General features: G+C 52.3%; 1 protein-coding gene across 1 annotated transcript in view; it reads left to right on the top strand.

Annotated features, from left to right (window-relative positions):
- Positions 1–7,006: 7,006 nt before the first annotated feature.
- Positions 7,007–21,122, top strand: part of SRRM4 (serine/arginine repetitive matrix 4) — a 136,854-nt gene continuing 122,738 nt past the window's right edge. The window contains exon 1 of the mRNA XM_045846134.1: positions 7,007–7,473. Within this exon, the coding sequence (XP_045702090.1) occupies positions 7,343–7,473 (131 nt within the window). The 5' untranslated portion in view covers positions 7,007–7,342. The remainder of the gene's footprint in view (positions 7,474–21,122) is intronic.

The raw sequence follows: 21,122 nt of genomic DNA, 5'->3' as shown, positions 1-21,122 counted from the left end.
TTTGGAAGCTTGGACTTTAGAACCATGTCAGTGTTTTTACATAATTAAAAAACAACGTTATGTTAAAAATCAATCCCTAAAAATCAAAAGTCAAAGTGAATACCACTCAGTGTGATTCTGTTCCAACTGACTGTAAAACACGGCAGCTGGGACACGCCCCCAAGGGAGTGGTTACAACGATCTCAACCTGGGCTCAGCAGTCCCTTTAGAGGCGACAGGGTAAGTGTGGCTGTTCCGAAAGGGGTGTGTGTGTGTGTGTGTGTGTGTGTGTGTGTGTGACGGCATGGAGGCAATGAGCAGCCAGGCTGGCATCACCCAGTGTGGACTTTTGTTGTGTCACAAAGATGTACAAATGTGAGGTTTGTGATTCACAGGGAAAACCCACGGCCCATATCAGAGGGAATATCAGTAGAAATTCATGATATATATGTTTTTTGTCTTTAAATAAAAAAAACACCCTGGCTGGCGTAGCTCAGTGGATTGAGCGCGGGCTGTGAACCAAAGCATCGCAGGTGCGATTCCCAGTCAGAGCACATGCCTGGGTGGCAGGTCATGGCCCCCAGCAACCGCACATTGATGTTTCTCTCTCTCTTTCTCCCTCCTTTCCCTCTCTAAAAATAAATAAATAAAATCTTAAAAAAAAAAACAAAAACCCTAGGTCTCTACTCCAAAAGTCCTAGAAACCATAGCTGACCCAGCAGAGACGAATGATCCTAGCACCCCCTCAAGGGAACCAGTGCTGTTTGGGGAAACGGCTGATTCTGGGCCTGGGCAGGACATGCGAAGGTTGGACTGGGAATATCTTGACATGTCGGGACCTAGGGAAGCCGTCAAAGCCTCCTGTGGCTGTGTCCAAGGCCTCGGGAAGCCCCTGAACAGACTGTCTTGGCTTAGAGTGGGGCTGTTTTAGCATTAATAAGAATATTAACAGCAATTAACTAAGCACATCATATATATTTACATTTGCATTTGTCAGAAGGATAAAAAAAAAGCACTGAATACCATCTTGATATTTTTTAAACTAGTAAATAAAGAGAGGGGATCAAGTTTTTATCCTGCTTTCTCTATCCTGACCAGACCCTGAGTTGCCCAAACAGTTGATGAGGGGATATTTCTCTATAGAGGTATTTCAACTAATACATGAAAAATAAATGATAGATTAGAATACCACCGTCTCGTGACCTCCATAAATTAATACATTAGGCAAAGATCTTCAGTGTCAGCTAGCACCACGAGAAAAAGGAAAAGTCATACAAAATTAACCTCCTGATGGAATTTCTCTTGAACTTAAATCTCATTAAACTTCTGGATCTTACCATTACTTCCCAGGAGATTGAGGGCATAGAGAAACATGTTGTTAATGCCACAGGTATACAGTTAGAAAAATACAGGTGATTGGAAACTCTACTGGGCAAACCACATTTCTAATAAAAAAATAAAGCAGAAGGAGAGGTAGACTGTGCGTACGCATGTGTGGAAACTTAGAGGTTAAAGGGCACTTACGGCAGCCTGCCAACCAACCACAATGAATGAATTTTATTTGAATCCCAATTCAAACAAACAAACCAATGCTCCTCAAACATTAAAAAAAAACACTTGAAATAGCAAACATTGGATATTTTATGATATTAGGGAATTAGTATTAATTTTGTCTAGTGTAATAGTCACATGGAAATCACAATGAATAAAAGCAGTTTTTAATCTTTGGGAGATGCACCCAGCAGTATTTACAACTGGACTGATGCAGTGTTTGGGTTTGCTTCAAAATGGTTTAGGGGGGGTAGAAAGGGGCAGAGTAAGAAGAAAATGAACTGCATATTGACAGTTGTTGAAATCGGAAAGCGGTACACAGGGGCTCATTATGCTGGTCTCTGTACTTTTGCGCTGTGTGTGTTCAAAACTCTAACAAACAGGTGGGAGGTGGCATCTCGTTGCCGTTTGGATTTGCATTTCCCTGATGACTAGTGAAGCTGAGCACGTTTTCACGTAACCGTTCGCCGTTTCTATGTCTTCTTGGGAGAAGTGTGTGCTCAGGCCCTCTGCTTATGTTACCAGTGGGTATTCTTGTTGTTGTTGAGTAGTATGAGTTCTTTCTGTATTTTGAATATTAAGTCCTAATTGGAGGTGTTTGCAAATATCTTCAAAGAGGACGTTTTTCAAAATGGAAATCAAGTATCACATGCCAGTAATTCAAGGGAACTAGAAAATAAATTCAATGACAGCAAAGCAATGTTATTAAATTCCAGTAGTCCGCTGCCTCGGAGTCTGAAGTCGCTTTCTCATTGTTGAAAAGACATTTCAAGGAGATGGAATGGAGATTTACTTCTGGAAGGCACCTAATGGCCAGGAAGACAATTGATAAAAGGAATACTTTGTCACTGTGTATGACCGTGTGCTCAGTGTTCTTTAATGCTCTGCCGGGCTGGGTACCACCCAAAACTTTGGAGGGTGATCACCAGGGTTCCAAGGAACCCCACTTTGAGAAATAATGATATAATATCATTGGCTTTTTAAACTGGACGGAATAATGGCAGTCCTCTCATTTCATTGCATGGAGTACATTTTTCCATTACCAACCGCGTCCTCTGGGCTTCAGCTTCTTTCTCGAATAGGAACACCTCCTCCTTTCCAGTGTGTGGCCTTTGCACAGACTGAACCTTCCACCGCTTTGAGACTCAGTTTCCAAATCTGCGAAATTTGGAAAACGATGGTTCCTTTCTCACAGAGTTGTTGCGAGGGTTAAACAAGGTCATGTGTATCCAGGGGTTGGCGCAGGTGGTGACTGGAGCGCAGCACATAGTAACACGCATTGGATCGGTGAAGCAAGTGTTATTACCTGAGATGGCAAGGAATGTGTCTTGGAGAATCTTGGGAACTAGGCAGCCAGGGAAGGAGGGTTGCTGGTTTACCGGTGTGAATCCAGGGACATTTATTCTAGGAGAGGAACAGATAATAAAGAGCAGAAGTGGGATTCAGATTAGATACAAGGTAGAACTTTCAAGAAATGAGGATTGGTAAACCTTGAGTAATGCAATCATTTTTTTTCTTCCCAACTCTCTACATGAAGAAATACAGGATCCTGTAATTTGAATAGTTTAGTATGATCTTGTTTAAAAGCACAAGGAGAGACGAATTGGTCTCATCAGCATATTTCCTAGAAGCCGAGTAATTATTGAAATCATTTGTTGTTCACTGGACTTTCAGAAAGGGGTCCAGAATGTCAACTGTTCTGACGTCCCTTAATGCTGATGGCTAACGATTAGCCACACTGTACTCAGAGAAGCCCTGGACACAGGGAGATACAGGGTTCACCCAAGGCAACGCAGTAGCGCCTGTGAGGTGGGATTTGACCTGCCCCAGGAGGAGGGGCAGTTGTTTCTCTGAACTAGAGGACAGGCAGCAATTGTACCCTGAGTTTGTGCTCACTAACCAGCATGCTGACAGCAGTCTCGGTTCATGGGGCAGGCTGCTTGCATCAGGGAAAACAGAAAGCAGTACCCTGAAGGAATGAGTACAATACGGTCATTTTTAAAAAGATTTGTTTGTTTGTTTTTAGAGAGGGGAAGGGAGGGAGAAAGAGAGGGAGAGAAACATCAATGTGTGGTTGCCTCTTGCATGCCCCCTACTGGGGATCTGGCCTGAAACCCAGGCATGTGCCTTGACTGGGAATCAAACCCGAGACCCTTTGGTTCGCAGGGCTGCACTCAATCCATTCAGCCACATCAGCCAGGGCAAGGTGGTCATATTTTGATAAACCGATGGAGGAACTGAAATTCGAGTCATACTGGAGGAGCTGGACCTCAACTGTAAGTCACATGTGGCACAATTGCTGCCTTTCCACGTGCTATGCCCGTGGCAGACATCACTAGTCCATCGCAGCACCCTTTCTGGGACAGGGCCTCTGAATCCTTCTCAATAGCTTTGGATAGCCACTACTCGTTGGTGTGAGTTGGCATTCCCGATTCGATAGGGTGGAAAAGGCAGTGGAGAGCTGGAAGGTGAATCAGACTGTGAACGCCTTCAGGAAAGGGATCGTGTCTTGTTTATCATCAGACTCTCTCTGCCCAGGACTGTGCCTGGCCAAGCTTGGGCATCTACTAATGATTATTGAACCAAATGTGGCCTGACTCACCATTCTAACAGTCAGTGACTCCAGTGGCATCTATAATAACAACCAGCAGTGAATGGGCAGCTGCTGTGAACCAGACACTGTGCTAATCTTTGAAGGCAACATTCATTCCATTTTATCTTTACAACAACCATGTGAAATATGGACTATTATCTCCAATTTGCAGGTAGGGAAACTGAAGCAGAGGTTAGTAACTAGCTCAAGGTCATGCAGCTAAAAGGGGAAGAGCTGGGTGTTATACTCCTGTCCTGGCTGACCCCGCAATGATAACCGTTATATTTAGTAAGCTACGTTCCAAATATGACCTGTGCACACAGTAATTCCTTCCGCCCTTACAGCTAGTCCACCCACATGCAAGGTATTGAATTTTTTTTAAAGATTTTATTTTATTTTATTTTTAGAGAGGGAAGGGAGGGAGAAAGAGAGAGAGAGAGAGAGAGAGAAACATCAATGTGCGGTTGCTGGGGGCATGGCCTGCAACCCAGGCATGTGCCCTTACTGGGAATTGAACCTGCGACACTTTGGTTCGCAGCCCGAGCTCAATCCACTGAGCTACGCCAGCCAGGGCAGGTATTGAATTTTTATGGAGTCTTTATGTCACTGATGAAGAGACAGAGACCCGGACAAATGCCATTACTCCTCCAAGGTCACGGTTAAGAAATGGCAGAGCTGGGATTTGAACCCAGGAAGTCTGGCTTTGAGGCCCTGAATGTATCACTCAAGACTCCCAACTGAGAAGCCTCTGCACCATGTGCTCATGGGTATCTGATAGTTTTTGCACAGTCCCTCACCCGAACGCCTGCTGTCCTGAGGACCTCCCCCCCCCGCAACACCCCCGAGCAAAATGCCAAACTGCATTTCACCCATCGCCTTTGGTCCTGACAGCATCGCCTCACCGTGGGCAAGTCACTCGACCGCCCTACACCTCAGCTATCTCACCCCCTCACCTGGCTTGTGCTACTGTTTAGGTTTCAAATGAGGCCATGGTCTGCAACTGGAAACTTTATCAATGTTTCAGGAACTTAGAACAGGACCAGGCTGGGAAATGTTCATTGATCTTGTGGGGTTAGGGTCCCAGCTACCTCATCCGAGCAGCTCCCACCCCACCCAAGTGTCCTGACTAAAAACAATTTTAAGTGTCTCAGGCTACTGAAGGAGCCAGCTCTCAAAGGCATTTAAAATGACAGTGTCAGGGTGGGAAATAGGGCCTGAGAACAAAGGGTGCGGAGCAGGGGAGTTTTGAGAGACAGGAGGGAAGGGGACAGGTGGAGTTCAGCTTCTACTTGCCTTTACCTCCAAGCTCCCCAGCCCGAACCCCACCTCCAGGCAGCAGCAATCCGCTTTAAGAAGCCAGCATATGCACCTCTAGTTGTCAACCAGAAGAGGTCGCTGCAGAGCGAGCAGCGCTCCCAGGCACTCACAGGAGCAAGCACGCAGAAATCCAAATGCACGTACACATCCAACCTTTATGCGCTTCTGGACCAATACCCGGTCATCCCAGGTTTCTTTTCCCTTCTCCCCCATCGCCCATCCTATTTTCTCTGCATTCCTTTTCCCCTTCCTGCCCCGTTCCCCTCCTGTTCCCTTCCAAAGAATTCCTGAAGTTCACAATGCTGCTGAGGTCCCCGGGTCCCAGTCGCTGTCAGCATCAGCAAGAGCATGAGTTTCCTCCGCTGTGGTGGAGACCCCGTGCCAGGCGCTGGGAGGCCTTTGAAGCCTGGCGAGTTTTCCTTGCAGGAGCCTGCGGCCTGGGGAGTGGGAATAGTAACTCTGCTGAGATTAAAGGGCTCCGAGGGCGAGATGAGCTACGGGGTCCTACAGCTCCCTTTTTCTTAATGAAAACCCTGGGGGGTGAAAGAGAAATTACTCCGCCAAGGCCCTCTGCCTTTGGGGTTTATTTGTGGTTCTAAGCTTCCACTTTCTGGGGTTGGAGCTGCACTGGGAAGGAGTAGAACATGGAGAGAGACCCCAATAAGTAACTATCCTCCTGTCATTCTCAGATTTCTCCCCTTAAATCCCCTCCACCAAACGCTGTCTTTCCCGAACTAGATTCCTTTCCCGAGAAAAGCTGTGTTAAGAAAAGTGACTACAGCCGAATTCCCCCAGAGTGGATGGGATGGTGTGGGGTGGGGGTGGGGGGGTACTCTCTCCTGCCGACGGGTTTGGCAGCAGGGACATCGGATTGGCTGGCTGCGAGGCACAAAAGCGCCGCGTGCACAGATGCAACGCTGCGCCCCTCTGCGGGCGGGGGTCCCGGCTCGGCAGATGGCGAGAAGCCGAATTGGTGACGGATTGTCCATCAAACGCGCTTTCTGGGTGGTGGGGATCTCGAGGCACTCCGTCGTAAAGAGGAACGTAGGGAACCCCCCTTTCCGGCCTAGGCAGTCCCTACCAGAATTGGGGAGGGGGCCCAGGTTGGCTTGCGCTGAGAGGTTAAGTTTTTATGCCCGCTCCAATAGGAGATCCGCTACAGGATCTCCTTGCAAAGGGGCTGGGAAGGGAGGTGGCCGGGCCCAGATCACACCCAAGAAGAACAGGGGAAGGCCCGCAATGGTGGGGAAGGAGAGAGGGCTGGTGAGCAGGGTCTACTCCGTGCTGGGCTTCAGGTGCTGGGTGGCTTCCCCAAGGGGTTAGAGCTGCAACTCCGTAGCCGCGGGGCCCTAGTGACAAGCGCACGCCCCGCCCTTTCCCCTCCCTGGATCTGCGGGCTTTTGTTATGCAGATGACGGCAGGAGGCTGAGCCGAGGAGGCGGGAGTTGGTGGGAGGCGGAGAGACGGAGGGGGGTGGGGGTGAGGAAAGTGCAGCTCTCGCGACCAGCCTCCTCTTCCAACGTCACATTGTGCGAGAGACAAAACCCGGGCGCGCCTGAGCTCACACGCGCACGCACGCACACAGACGACCCCGCCGCCTCTCTCTCCCGGCGCCGCCGAGAAAGCCAGCCTCCCCTTCCCTAACTGGGGCGCGGAAGCTCGGCAAGCCCAGAGCGCAGCCCAGAGCCAACCAAGAAGCGGAAGAAAGCCAGAGGACAAGCCTTCTTTTCCCCCTGCCTGCCGGGCTGGGGCGCCCCATCCCCCGCCCTGAACCCCGATCTTTCCCACCCCACCCCTCTGGGTTCCGGGCGGACAGAGCCCAGAGCCTGGTGCGCCCCGGTTTGGAATCAACGTTTCAGCACTTCGGACAGCGCCCGGGCGTCCGGCCCCTTTGCGTTGGCTATGGCGAGCGTTCAGCAAGGCGAGAAGCAGCTTTTTGAGAAGTTCTGGCGAGGAACCTTTAAAGCCGTGGCCACCCCACGTCCTGAGAGTATCATTGTCGCCAGTATTACAGCCCGCAAGCCGCTGCCCAGGTAATGACCTCCTTCTTACGAGGGGAGACCCTGCTGCTCCCCCTTTCTGGCCTGTGCCCCAGAACCCTGAGGGGTGGATGCAGACAGCTGGGCCAGAGTGCCTGTTTTTTCCGTCACTGCTCGCTCCCTCCCGCTGGAACATGGGAGCTAATTGCTTGTGCGAGGTGGAAGCTGGTGGGAAGGGACAGGGAGTCCTTAGCAAGGAGCAACCCGACTGTCTGCCGACCTGGCAGCTGCTGCTGCTCCTCGAGAGGTTTTGCTTGCTTGGGGTGGGCAGTGCAGGTGGGACACGACTTGACTGAGAAACTTTTCTTGGTACCACAGAGCTCAGAGCAAGGGGTGGGGGAGGAATGGGGGGTTGAGGTGGCTGGCGGGGTACGAAATGGGGAGATGAGGGTTCATCCAGTCCGGGCAGTGTTCAGAGACAGTGGCACATTTCTATTCTCAGCTCAGAAACTAGCGAGCTCTGGAGGTTTTGACAAAAGCCCATATGCTGTTCCCCCAAATACACCCCAAACAGCACCCTCCTCTATGCCTTTCTGGCTGCCGCCGCTGCTGCTGCTGCTGCTGAACCCTCTCCTCTCCAGCATCCAAACCAGGACTCTGAGCTCCAGAGTCAGGGAGGAGCCTTCCAAGATCACGGAGGTGGTCTGGGAAGAGTTTTCGCTGTTTTTTTCCAAAAGGCTCTGATTGCTTTGAACTCAGGCATGTGAAGAGATTCTTAGATGGTGGTGGACATAGTGCGACGGGCGGAAGGTAAGGGAAGCGATGAGAAGGATGCAGAAAGTGGGGGGAGAGGCTGGGGGGGTGAAAGGAGAGGAGGCTGAGCAAAACAGAAGCCTTCCAAGGTAGAGAAAGCCCAATTCTTCTCCCGGAATCGTTCCATTTCGAGGAGTTTGAGAACGAAAGGGAAAAGGCTGTGCCCTCTGTCAGGGAAAATCAAGGCAGTATGAAAACTCATAATGCGCTGGTGTTGGCTGAGTGGTTTGGTGGGAGATAAAGGAAGAAGTGGACCAGGGGCGACCACTGGGAGGATTTATGAATCCTGGTGGGCTACATTAAGGGGGTGGATTGAAAACCTGTCTGGGAAAGTGCTTCAGACAGAATGTCTGTTCTGGCACAGCAGAATCTGAACTTTGCAGTGGCTGTGGGAAGGAGGACTGACCGGAATCATACCTAAAATCACACCCAGGCTGGAGAACTTTTCGAGGTCTGGTGCGGGGGAGGGTCTGGCTCATCCAGGTCTGTAGAAAAGCGGGTGTCCCATGTTGGGAGTGGGTGAACGGGGTGATGGGCCGGCGGGATGTCGTGGGCCTCGAGCAGCAGCAGCAGCAGCAGTGTCTGTGGCCGGGAGGCCGGGGACCCTCTGGCACGGGCTGGAGAAGGGGAACCACACCGTCAATGCCGTCAGAAGCTGCTGTTTCCCTGCTTGGAAGGAGGCTCTTTGTAGAGAGTTTTGACGTCAGCGGTTTTATCTTCTTGGGTTTCTGCCACCCGTTCCACCTTTGGAGAGCATCTACTGTTGGCGGATTAGGTGCTGCAATGGACAATAAATGTGTCCTTGTAGACAGCACTAGAGGGGATTTCACTGGAAACCAGAAGTGCGGCTTTTGGTCCAGTCGCCCGTATAGGCCGGGGCACAGGGAGAGGAGGGGGTGTTCAAATTCTGAGAAGCACACCTGACGTCTGCCCAGCTCGGTACCCTCGCCCTTTCCTGTCGGGCTGGCACTGGCCTGCCCTGGTCCTCGTCCTGTTCTCAGTCACAGAAATTCCCCACAGGGTCTTTCGACTCTCACGCTTCTGTGTCTTTGTACATATCCCAGTTCCCTCTATCCGAGAACCTCACAGCAGCCGACCCTCCCCACACAGCTATTATCTCACCCCTGGTGTCTTTGAGTGCGCCGGGTCTCCGCCCCTGAGGTCAAGGTCTGAGCCAGAAGCCCCTGACGTCTGTCTCTCTGTCTGCCGTGCTGGCAGGACCCCCTCAGCAGGTCTCCAACAGGTGTGGCCTCCCTGTAGCGCAGACTCGGGTTGGTAGCTGTTACTCCGGGTCCGGGGTGGGGCATGAGCAGGGAGCATTTGCGTTCAAATCTTCAGGAAAGGCTGGTCTGAGTTGTCTCTTAACAGACTGTCCATGAAACCGGGATCATCCCCGTGGTCACTCCGGCCAGCCATATCCGACAGTGGTCAGCTCCCACCTCCTTTTGAATGTTCTGTGCTTACTTAAGGGTGCAAGTGCCGTGTTTCCAAGCAGAGTTCCTAGGAAGGAAAGCGACCAAGACCCCGGTGTGGCATCAGCCGGGTCCCAGCAGCTTCCTCTAGAGGCAACCAGGGGACCTGGCCTCGTCAGAAATGTCGTTTAGTTTCTCGAGTCCAGCCCAGGTCACGGTGGGCAGACCTGCCCCGGGAGCTCTCTACAGGGAGATGGGGGAGGAGGCAGGCCAGCGCCAGCCAGTCCTGTTGGTTACACACTTACTATCTGTTTATGGATGAGGGCTACCCCTGAATGAACTTCCCCAGGGTATTTTAAGTCTATCCGTGAAGATAATTCAGTGCCAGGATAGACTGCGCACATTCAATTCGTTGATCTCATAGCAATAGGCACAGATCACATGGGCGCTCAGAGCGAAGCATCCCCTCTCCCCTCTCCCTCCTCCGCTCTCCGCGCCCCCCCCCCCCCGCCCGTGAGGCATACTTGATGAGGCAATAGCTTCACAATGTATCAAATTGCAAGCAGCTGTCTGACTCAAATGTCAGAACAGTGGAGTGGAGTGGGAGGCAGTGCATCTCAGTGGTTACGAGTTCAGACCTGAGCTTCCGACCAACCTGGGTTCCTGTTCTGGTTCCGCCATTCAAGCGGAGGGTCCTAGACAAGCGGCTTTCCCTCGCCGAGCCGGTTTCGTCAGTTCGAAAATAGAAATGGTAACAGTAGCCGTCTGAGGCAGCGAGTTAGGAAGCGTGAGGCCAGGACAGCACTTCCCACGGTGCGCAGGCACGGTGACTGTTCAGCAGACGTCGCCTCTAACACAGACAGCTCAGCGCGGCGGCGGCCACAGGACATCAGCGGTCCGTCCCAGTACTGGGCTCTCCGTGCCCACCCATTTCTCCCCTCCACTGCTGTCACCATGAAAGAGGTGGGATTGCGGCTCCTGACAGGCAGTTACATTGAACTGCAATTCGCACACACCAAGGGGGAGTGTTCCCATAATTCCCCGCCCTAAGGGAAGGTGAGTGGCGTTCTGATCTGACTCAGCCAGGGGGTGGGGGCTGCAGGCGGCCAATCTGGATTCAGTGGAGACTGGTGCAACATTTTTATGGAGTGTTCCTCCGGTTTATAGAGAGATAACCAGGTGCTGCTAGTCTAGAGAAGGCTCAAACCCCCTACAACTCACAGTTTTAATCCCCAGTTCCGTTGAATCCAGAGTGACTCTATAATCTGTGGCTCCTATCAAGAGGGAGAAGGGCTTGCTGTGAGTAGCTCTTCCAGCATGGAAGACCCACCAGGGACCGACCGTCCCAGGCCAAACCAGGATGTAGGGTCACCGTGGTCGCATGAGAGCTGCACAGATCAGTCAGGTGCTCGAAGTGTGAGAGGCCCCCCTCTCTTGTCCCCACCAAAGAAATCTAGTCATTGTCCTTGGCGTTAGTTAATTACCTGTTAATTGCTTAGTCCGGAAAAGTTTGTGCCCAAGAAATTTAGGCTCAAAGAGGAAAACCCAGTGTTTGGGGCCAGCTCACACTATGGTAATCATGAAGACCAACAGTAGTTGAGGACGTAATGAACCTGTAAAAATCATCTGTAATTAGCATATCAGTTGTTTGTGGATTCACGTGTGCTGGTAAAGGGCTAGAGAGGGCGCCCCCTTAACATGGAGTGAGCATTTCCTTCCCAGTTCTCTTGGCAAGCTATTAATTTCCTTCGAAGAGCTTTTCTGTTCAGAATAGTCCAGAAGCAGACTTCAGCCCAGTCCCTGCCCCAAGGGTCATAAACTCCAAACTAGCGGAGATTTTACTGCATGAAGGGAAAAGAGGGCTGCGTTGTAAGTCAGGAAAAATGCTTTTGAACCATTTAATGCAAGACTCGCCTCCGTGCCAAGAGATCAGTTGGCGCGTTTGTGCTGACTCTGTCCCCAGGAGTGGCGTGGGGGGCTGCGGGGACGGGACTTCCCGACAGCCTGCGTGAGAGCCAGCGCACCCGGGCTCACGGACCTGCTCGCCTCGCAGAGGAGCGCAGGCTTTTCCCCGGGAGGGTGTGCTACTGCTTCGGTCCAGCCTCTCTTTCTGAAAGGTGCAGCTTGTCGAGTGGCGTAGATGGGTGGGTAGGAGGTCGTGTCCGCAGCCGCTGCTGTGTCCATTTGGCACCGTGCTGTTTCAGAGACCCGGGCTCCGGTGGGTGTACTGTTCAGTGGAAGTCGGATGCATTAACCGAGTGAGTAGACGTGGTCCAGACCCAGCAACAGAGGAGCTCTCTCCCAGCGCCACTCCCAGTGCCGACGCACCGGGGGCTCTGAGCAGCGCCATCCAGGGACATACGCACTGTACGTGGATTTGACTCGCACTAGTGTCAGAATGAAGCTCCCCAGACCCAGACGTCTGGCTGGCTGAGAGATCAGACACGTCAGCTGGAGTGGGGGCAGGAGGTTGGACCAGATGCCCCCTGGAAGTGCTTTCTAGACCTCTGTGACTCTGAGGGTCTCCACGAATGCCACCCCCCTGCTCCAAGCCACCGAGGAGGAGAAACCTCCCTAAGAGCTTTTCATCCCTTACGGGGGATAGAAGCCTGGGCCGCATGCCTTCTGCTCCATGAGTGGCGTGCTGCAGGGGCACAGACAGTTTTAAGAATATTCTTTCTTCCGGATTTACCTTCCTGTGAGGTGCAAGAATTCGCAGGGGCTTGAAAAAGCCAGAGGTCTGTAATTGCTTCCTACCCAGGCTTCCTCTGAAGGGTTAGGAGTGTTTCTGAGGGAGAGAAAGCAGAGCAGCAAAAGGCTTGAGCTCTGGAGTCGGAACCATCCAGGCTGAAATTCCGCTTTGCCCTCTCCTGGCGTAGGAATCCGCTAGTCACTTCACCGCGCATGCCTCAGTTTCCCCATCTGCGACAGGCGCAGCAGGCAGGGTTGTAGTGAGGCCCGAGTGAGGTAGTGCATACAGAGAACACGGCCCAGTCCCCGGCACAGACCGAGCTCTCCGTTCCCGCAGCCCCAGCCTCCTCGCTGCGCCCTGAGCTGCCCGCCGAGACAGGGCCAGAGGGCATGCCACGCCCCCCACCGCCTGGGCCGCGGGCTTCCTGCGCCTTTGCCGCTGGACCACCCCACAGCTCTGGATTCATTTGGGAATATGCTTTTGGCATTCCCCAAAGAGCCACTAGAGATGTGTAGAGCCTTTGGGGAAAAAAAATCCGACGGGCCCCAATGGCAAACTAATCAAAAAGTAATATTTCCTTTCCCTCTTCGCAAACGCTTCCTGGCTCCGTGACTCTCGGCCAGCAGCTTGACCTTCTCAACCTTGGTTTCCTCATCCACGAAATGGGGCTAAGAATAGTAGCCACCGCCTAGAGCTGCTGTGAGGACGGAAGGAACCACCTTTGGGAAGTGCCGTTTGGCACACACTAAGGACTCCATCAGCGTTAGCTGTTACTATGAATAATAAACGATAGTTTTTATTAGTACTACATGCCAGGCCCATCGGGGCGGAAAAAAAAATGAATGGCACTCAGCGGCTCCCCTCGAGGGCCTCGGAAGCGTCTTCCCAAGCGCGAGGACGTGGCCGGAAGCAGACAGTCCGCAGCGCTGTTTCAGGCAGGTGGGAACAGAGACGGGGGTGTGGACATCCAGCGGAGGGGGACACCCTCTATGGGGCACGGAGTCCCTTGCTTATAGTCACACAGTTATCCTTCGTCATTCATCTGTATGACAACAGTGATGTGTCGGTTTCCTCAGCTTTGCCTACCAAATGCAAGAGGTGATCGGCACGAATAAGGCCTTTATCGCCAGTAGAGTCTCAAGACAGATCTTTGCATTTCCCAGAAGAAGAGCAGGTCAAACCCTCTGGGGGGACCTTATCTAGTGGGGGGCCACAGTGCTAATGAAGGGGGGCCGTGGAAGGGAACTGCTCGTGTGATATAAAATTCCCAACTTCCCCGTGGCTGGCTCAGGGACGCAGCTCCGACCACTGCAGCTCGGTGGGTTGGATGTCGTGCTGCAGGCTGAGAGGTGGCCAGTTGGATTTCCAGTCGGCACGTGGCCGGGTTGTGGGCCAGGTCCCCAGTTGGGGGCGTGCAAGAGGCGGTCACCCACCAATGTTTCTCTCTCACATCCCTGTTTCTCTCCCTCTCTCTCTTAAAAAAGAAAAAGAAAAAAGAAAGCACGCAGAACTAGTGTGGGCCACTGGGTTTCTTGTCCTTCACGGTCCGGCTCTGGCTAAAAGGAAATCCAGTCTGCATTCCTTGAGCAGCCGCCAGCGGCCGGAGATCAGAGTGAGCACACGTGTGTCGAAGACAGACCGCGGGGGAGTGAATGCATAATGTGGAAGAAGCTGCATGTGGGCTAAAAAATGAACTCGTACCTGCATTTATGTGATGATGTCATTGAGCTCCTACCCGATACAGCAGTGAACAACATGACCTCCTGTTCTTGTGCAAGGAGAAGAAACAAACAAATAAGATCGGGTGGCAATAAGGGCTTTAGTAAAGAATCAAACGGGAAAGCGGGGGAGGGAGGGGGAGGGGCCTGGATGGGGAGAGGGAGCAAGCCGGGAGGTTACCTGGGGGAGAGTGTCTGAGACAGAGGCAGCAGCGTGTGCAAAGGCCCGGGGGCAGAAGCATGCTGGGTGTGTTTGAGGAACAGCAAGGAAGTTAACGCGGCTGGAGCAGAGTGAGGGAGGGGAAGACATCCGAAGCTGTAGGTGGGAAACCGATGAAGCAGTGCCTTGTAAGCCAGCGAAGGCCTCCTAGGGTCCGCAGCCCCTAGACTGGGAACAGAGAGCGGGGCACCAGGAGGGCCCCCTGCCCCCTCAGTCTGAGTCCTAGGTCTGATCTGCTTCTCCTGGCCCCTGTCTCCTGATTCCATGCAGCCAAGGATGACTTTGAACAGCGGTGTCGGAAGCTCAGCTGGGCCCTCCGTGTGTTCTAGACAAGCATGAAATTTACAATCTCTCTGATTGCGATCAATCAGATTAGGAAATTGAAAAAGACACTGTTTAGACTTCCAAATAGCAGTGGCAAATCTTGTTCCCGTGACGGTGAGAGTCGGGCGCGTCGCTCATATCCGTGTGCACAAAGCCAGACTGTGCCCCTCGCCCAGCAGTCCCCTTGGCTGCATGCCCGCCACACCCCGGAGGCCGCAGTCCGCTCCGTCTCCCTCTCTCCCCCACCCCCGCCGCCCCCCATCTCCATCTGAGATTTTGCTGAGGGAGCTCCCATATGCCACAGCCTGTGCGCGGAACTCCGTGAAATAAAACACAGAATTAAGATGTCACAGAGACAAAGCCAAAGCAAATACAGGAACAATGCCGAACCCTAAAACAGTCATTAAGTAATTCACGTCTACACGTGCCTGTTCAAAACAAATATTAAGATCCTCTGGACACAAATGTGTCTCAACAGGAGAATCCCCCAGTTGCCGGATTCCCAGGGCTTCCATCCTGCTGACAGCTTCGCTGAGCAGATCCCTGCTCCCCGGCTTCATTAAAAGTTGGGCTTACGCAAGGTGGCTGGAGCGTTACGAGACCGTCACTGCTCCTGCGGGAGGAGAGGTGCCACCGGGCCCCGAAGTGGGTGCACGCTCGGTGTGGGTGGGTGTGTGTGTGTGTGTGCACTCACTCACATGGGAATGTGTGTGCTGAGCGCCTCACGTGCCCAGCCCTGTGCTGGCCAGGTTTCATCTGTCATCGGGTCCTGTCCTCAGAGCCACTCTCGGAGACAGGTGTTTTTAAGACCCCGTCTTACAGATGGAGAAACGGAGGCGCAGAGAGTGGGAGTGACCTGCTCGCAGGCACGCAGCTGGGACGGGTCAGAACTGAGACAGGAGCCCAGATCGCGCAGCTGACATCTCTGTGGTTCGGCCCACTTTGCAGAGAAGGGAAAGCTGAGGCCAGGGAGGGGGGTGTGGCTTGTCCAAGGTCATGCAGTTGGGAAGCGATGCAAGTGGGATCTGAACTCAGGTCTGCTCGGCCACAGCTAACCACGTCTTTCCCTTTCTGTCCCTGTGGTTTGGCTTTTAAGGTTGTGGGTGTTTTCGTTTTATTTTGCTCATCTTGGTTTATGTCCCTAATCTGGGCAGTCACCGTTGTTCCTGTCCCATCTCCCAGCGCTGTCCTTACCTCCTTGCCCACGCACCCCACTGAGCCGGAGGAACCCCTTTTAAAAGCCAGTCAGATACACACCCTGCACCCATCCACAGCCCTCCCTCATTGTCCCTTGTTTATAGGATTCAGAGCCAGCTCCCTGCCAAGGCTTAAAGTTTCTTCACAGTCCAGCTCTTACCTGATCCCCAAGATCGTTTCTGAAATCCTGCCGCTCACTCCCTCTCCTCCGGCTGCACCCCACACCTTTCAGGGACTCAAACTTTCCACGACCTTCCTGCCGCAGGGCCTTTGCACATGCTGCCAGGAGAGCTCCCCTCTCCCCGGCACCTAACTCATATCTGCTGCACCGTCAGATCTCAGCTCAAAGGCTGTTTCCTCAAGGAGTCCTTCCGTCGTGCTGAGACCGGGTCACACCCCACGTCACAGTGTGTCTGTCGTAGCCCGCTCGGCCCTCAGCACATTCATGATTTTGTATTGGCTGTGGGGTTGCCCTTGAAAGCACCCCGCTCTGAACAGACTGTGAGCTTCACGAGGGCAGGGACTGTCCGTGTGCTTGATGGTGCCCCTTGCTCACCTGATACCGGCAGGGGACCAAGCAAATGTTGTCAGATGCATGAATTTTAACCCTTTCCCTCATCAAATCCCTTCCGCGCCTGATAGTGTGAACCGTATGGAATGGCCAGTATCCGAACACAGCGATGTCACTTCCTTTGAGAACTGTTTGAATGGCTGAGGGCAGAGGCAGACACCACGTTTGTCCCGTTTCTTGCTGTGGCTCAGCTCCTCGGGCAGAGGCCTGTGGCTGAGGTCTGTAAATGGGTGTTGAGTGAATGATTGACGGCAGCGTGCAGGTGTCCAAGCCCGTGGTACGGATGAGGAACCTCAGACATGTGCAGAGGCGCAGCATCAGAACTGCAGAGCTGAAGGGTTCAGAGATCCTCCGGCCTCCTCACTTCACGCGTGGAGGTTATGTTTTATAATATGCGTGATGTTTTGGAACAACAGTATATATATGTAATTTATAAGTAAAGACACATGTATGAGGGTTTCATCTTTAAAATCTCCGCCTGAGTACAAGGTCAGAAGGTCTTTTGGGTCCCTGATCTGATTCGTATCCTCATTTTGCGGATGCGGACGCTGAGACCCACAGAGGGCAGGGGGTTTGCCCAGGGTCCCTAGCCTGAGTCGGCCTGGGTGTGTGAGCTGTGGTCAGCTGCGTGGTGTTTGCCCAACATCCTGTTTGAACTTCCCTGCTGTGACCACGTGACCAGATGCCGCCCTCTCTTGCCCCCGCCCCCCCGTGAGATGTGGCGCCCCGCCCCGTAAAACCCTCCTGTGGCATATGCTGCCCGAAGCCTGGTCTGGGGATCCTGATGAGGTGCCCATCTGTGCCCAGCCTGTGCCTCGCAGAGCAGGTGAGAGGCTCTGGCTGTTTCTGGGATCATATTTCAGAGCTTGCAGCTGATAAGGAAGCTTTTGTTTGGCCAGCTGCCCTTCCACACCTGGTGGCAGGTGACTCTGGGCCCAGGCCCCTGGAACAGGGAGTAGGTGTTTGGACAGTGGTGTGGGGCTGGCTCAGAACCACGACTGACCCTGGGCCGCTGGTTTCCACCAGGAAACCATCCTCACAAAGGCACCTTCCAATGGTGAGCTTCTTATACACCGGCATCACCTACCTCGCTGTGGCATTCAGCCGGAAGGGAGCTTTGAGGAACCCAAGTCCAGCTTCTTCATTCCGTGGATGGGGAGACTGAGGTGCAGACGGAGCACAGGGCATTCTGTGGTGTGTCAGAAGATTAACATCAGGGCAGTGGCTGAGATATGGACCCACTGACACCCCAGGCTAAGACACTGTACTGCTCAGAGTTCCTTGGGGAAGAAGGCAGAAACATTGATGCGTTCCCATTTTACAGACAGGACTGGTGAGGCCCGACTATGGAGAATAAAGTCTCATCGTGAAATAATGATGCATTGTCACTATTGCTGCTGTCCTAGTTAAACAGTTACTGTTGATCTCATTTGCTCCTCACAACAGTAAGGGCCAGTTTTATGTCCACTTTGTAAATGAAGAGGCTTAAGATCTTATAAAGACCCCAAATAAACCTCAGCGCTCTTAACCAACTCCAAGTTCAGTGTCCCCATCCCACCAGGGGACAAAATCTCTGACCCCAAGAGCTCGTGCACTGAGCACAGACCCACCAGGCAGGGGCAGGGATGGCATGGCCACCTCTGGTCATTGACCGGCCTGCACCCCCACTAACCCCCTCCGCTCCTGATGCCTTAGCATGGCGGGTACCAGCCTCGTGCTCCTTTCGTCCGCCCCAGTGGGTGCTGTGTCTGTTTCCTAAGTGGAGAATCTCTTAGAGAAATGTCTCTTCACTGGTGATGGGCAGAGGGTGGGTAGGTTGGTGTGGAACCCGAAAACTAAAAGGGGGACCCCGAGCTCAGGAGCCTTAGGAAAAAACATCATCGAAACCCATCCCTGCAGAGGCCGGACTGTGAGAAAACGGGCCCCGGGCAGCCTGAGTCTGGAGGGGCACGAGGCTGGGAACCTCCCAGATTGTGCAGAGGGTTCTTTATGCCCCCAAGGAGAGGACATCCTGGCAAATAAAAGAGTCAGGACTGGCCTTAAGAATCTCCTTGTCCTACCTTCCCTAACTCTTCATTTTGTGGAGAGAAGCCAGGAGCTCAGCATAGTTAAGTAACTTGTCTGAGACCTCACTGTCTATTAGAGCCACAGACAGAGAGTTCTAGAAAAGGGAAAACGAGCTAATAGGATTGCTGTCTACTGGCCACCCCATGCACACCCCAGGGCACTGGCTGTTCCATTTGGATCTATGGCATTGTGTCCCGCTAGCGAATCGGCTCTCAAACTGTCCCTGACGGTGGCTTGAAAGCAGGAGCTGGCGACCGGTGTAAGTATTCCTGGGCACCTTTGCTGTTTCTCATCAAAAACACAGGGACTTACACAGGTGGCTCGGGCAAGATACCATCAGAACCCCCCTCTTAGCTGCTGCTCCGCACCCCGCCCCTCCAGTCCTAAGGAAAACCTCAACCCCCATTCACCAGGCGAATGTTACTAGGACACACGCCAAGGCAGGGGTGTTACCTAGTTGAATGGGTTCCAGCTCTGTGGTTAATGAACTTGGGTTTGAATTCTGTCCCACCACCTATTAGCTACATGACCTTGGGTAAATGCTTTCCCTACCCTGAGCCTCAGTGTCCCCATTTGTAACATGGGACAACATTCTCTAACATGAGCGATTGCTGATTCCTGGTGTGGCTGTTTGGCGTGGTCGCCCTCGGTCAGTCAGGCTCACATTCAAACAAGAATCAGTTTGGTGTGGGGAGAGGGCCAAGAGGCACTAGGATCACTTCCCTGACCAAGAACCCTTCATCCCAGAGCTTGTGGGTTCCATTCCCTATTCTACAGGTGGGGCATTTAAGGCTCAGAGAGGGAAAGGCGCTTGCCCAGAGTCACACAGGACATCAGAACCCAGGTCTCCTGACCTCAGGGTTCACTTCTCTGCCTCGGTGGCCTCATGGATGTCGATTTTTCAACTTCATCTGTCAGCATTTTAGTAAGAGCTACTAACAATGGTTTCTGAGTACTGACTGCACGCCCATCACAGAGCAGAAGGCTGTATCTGCAATATATCACTCAATCCACTCAACCATCCTGTGAGGTGGCGAGATACTAGGGCGATTTCCATTTTGTAGACGAGAAAATTACGGATCAGAGAGGTAAGTAACTTGCCTAAACCTGCACAGTGAGGTGATGTCAGAGATAGATGATTTGAATCCTGTGCTGGTTGGGAATACCTACTCTGCCAGTCCCCAGGCATGGGAAGGAAAGATGAGAAAAATGAGGCGCACCATATAGGGATAAGGAAGTCTTTGACAAGCTGGTTACATTTCTCAGTATGTGGCTCCCTCCTGCACCATCCAGGCGCCACCGTGCTGCAGGCGAGAGAGCGGGGCTCTGGACCTCGGCCCACTGGTGCCGCCCAACTGTTTTATTTTGGGGCGAGCATTCTCAAGGCAGTTTGATGCCACATGAATGTAGCAGCCTTCCTGGAAGCCAGGTTCCCTGGGAAGAGAGAGAAACAAGGAGACTAAGCCCTTCTTGGGTGAGAAATTTGGGCTTTTGATCGCAATACCTCCCCCAGGCTGACCAATGTAGGTACACCCATTAGGTGACCAAGTTCATTCTTCACAGGCACAGAACTGCCTGCTGCCCGAGAACTTGATTCGCACATCCCCTCCCCCATCCACTCACACCCATCCACTCATACATTCACCCATCAGCTACTCCCCTACCCATGTATTCGTCATCTACTTCCTAGTCATCCACCCACCCACCCACTCTGTGTCCATCCGTTGATCAAGGAACCTTGCATTCATTCTTCATTCATTATTCATTCATTCATTCATTCATTATTCCAACCATCCACTCATATGTTCTCCAGACATTTGTTTATTCACCCCTTCTCCAACTGTTTTCTTCTGCTATTAATCCGTCCATCCCACCCCCAACCAACCAACTGACATTTATCGAGCATCTACTTCGCGCCTTTACCATCTCCCTATATTTATGGTAACGTAAGGTTTATTCATTTCATTTAATAGATGATAAGAAATAGCAGCTCAGATAATTTCTTTTCCAAGACCTTACAGGCATTACATTCGATTGAATTCGGTCTCCCAATCTTTGTTCTTTCCAAGGCACCTAGAACACTGTGGTCCTGGAGAATGTAGGCACCGTAGGTTTGCTTTTCTGCTCTGAGCCCTTTTGCTGTGGAGACTTAAATCATCCTACATATTCGTTCCTATCAGAAACAAAGAATCCCAATGGCCAGGATCCTTTCTTTTCTAACTTGTGTGGAGGGATTACATCTCTCTTCCGACTATTCATTCATTTGTCCAGCTCTGAGCTTCTACTATATACACAGTGTGATAGTGAAGAACATTTCCTCTGCTCTCAGCTTGTTTACATTCCAGGAGGGGAGACGTGTCTGCAGACACGTCTGTAAATAATTGGCCACTAGCAGGCAGGGCAGGAGCTAATATTGTCAAAAAGAGAGCTAAAGTCTGAGCGGGTACAGTGCCCAAGGTCACACAACCTTGGCACACAGCCTAGGGCACTGTACCTGTTCAGACTTTGTTTGCACTACCATGCAACTTTAGATACCCCTTACTCGTAAACTAAGCTCTACGGCAGCTTGAAGATATTATTCCATTGTATCTTCACCCCAACCCTTGGCGGTAGGGTTGTCCCCATGTTGGAGGTGGTGGAAGCGGGGTCCAGGGAGTTTAAGCAACTTGGCCAAGGTTATCATCTCATG

Source organism: Phyllostomus hastatus, unplaced genomic scaffold, assembly GCF_019186645.2.
Source record: "Phyllostomus hastatus isolate PE091 unplaced genomic scaffold, TTU_PhHast_1.1 phas_contig_1162, whole genome shotgun sequence".
In the NCBI taxonomy this organism is placed as follows: domain Eukaryota; kingdom Metazoa; phylum Chordata; class Mammalia; order Chiroptera; family Phyllostomidae; genus Phyllostomus; species Phyllostomus hastatus.
The sequence above is the reverse complement of the archived record's forward strand: the minus strand, read 5'-3'. Positions and strand labels throughout refer to the sequence as shown.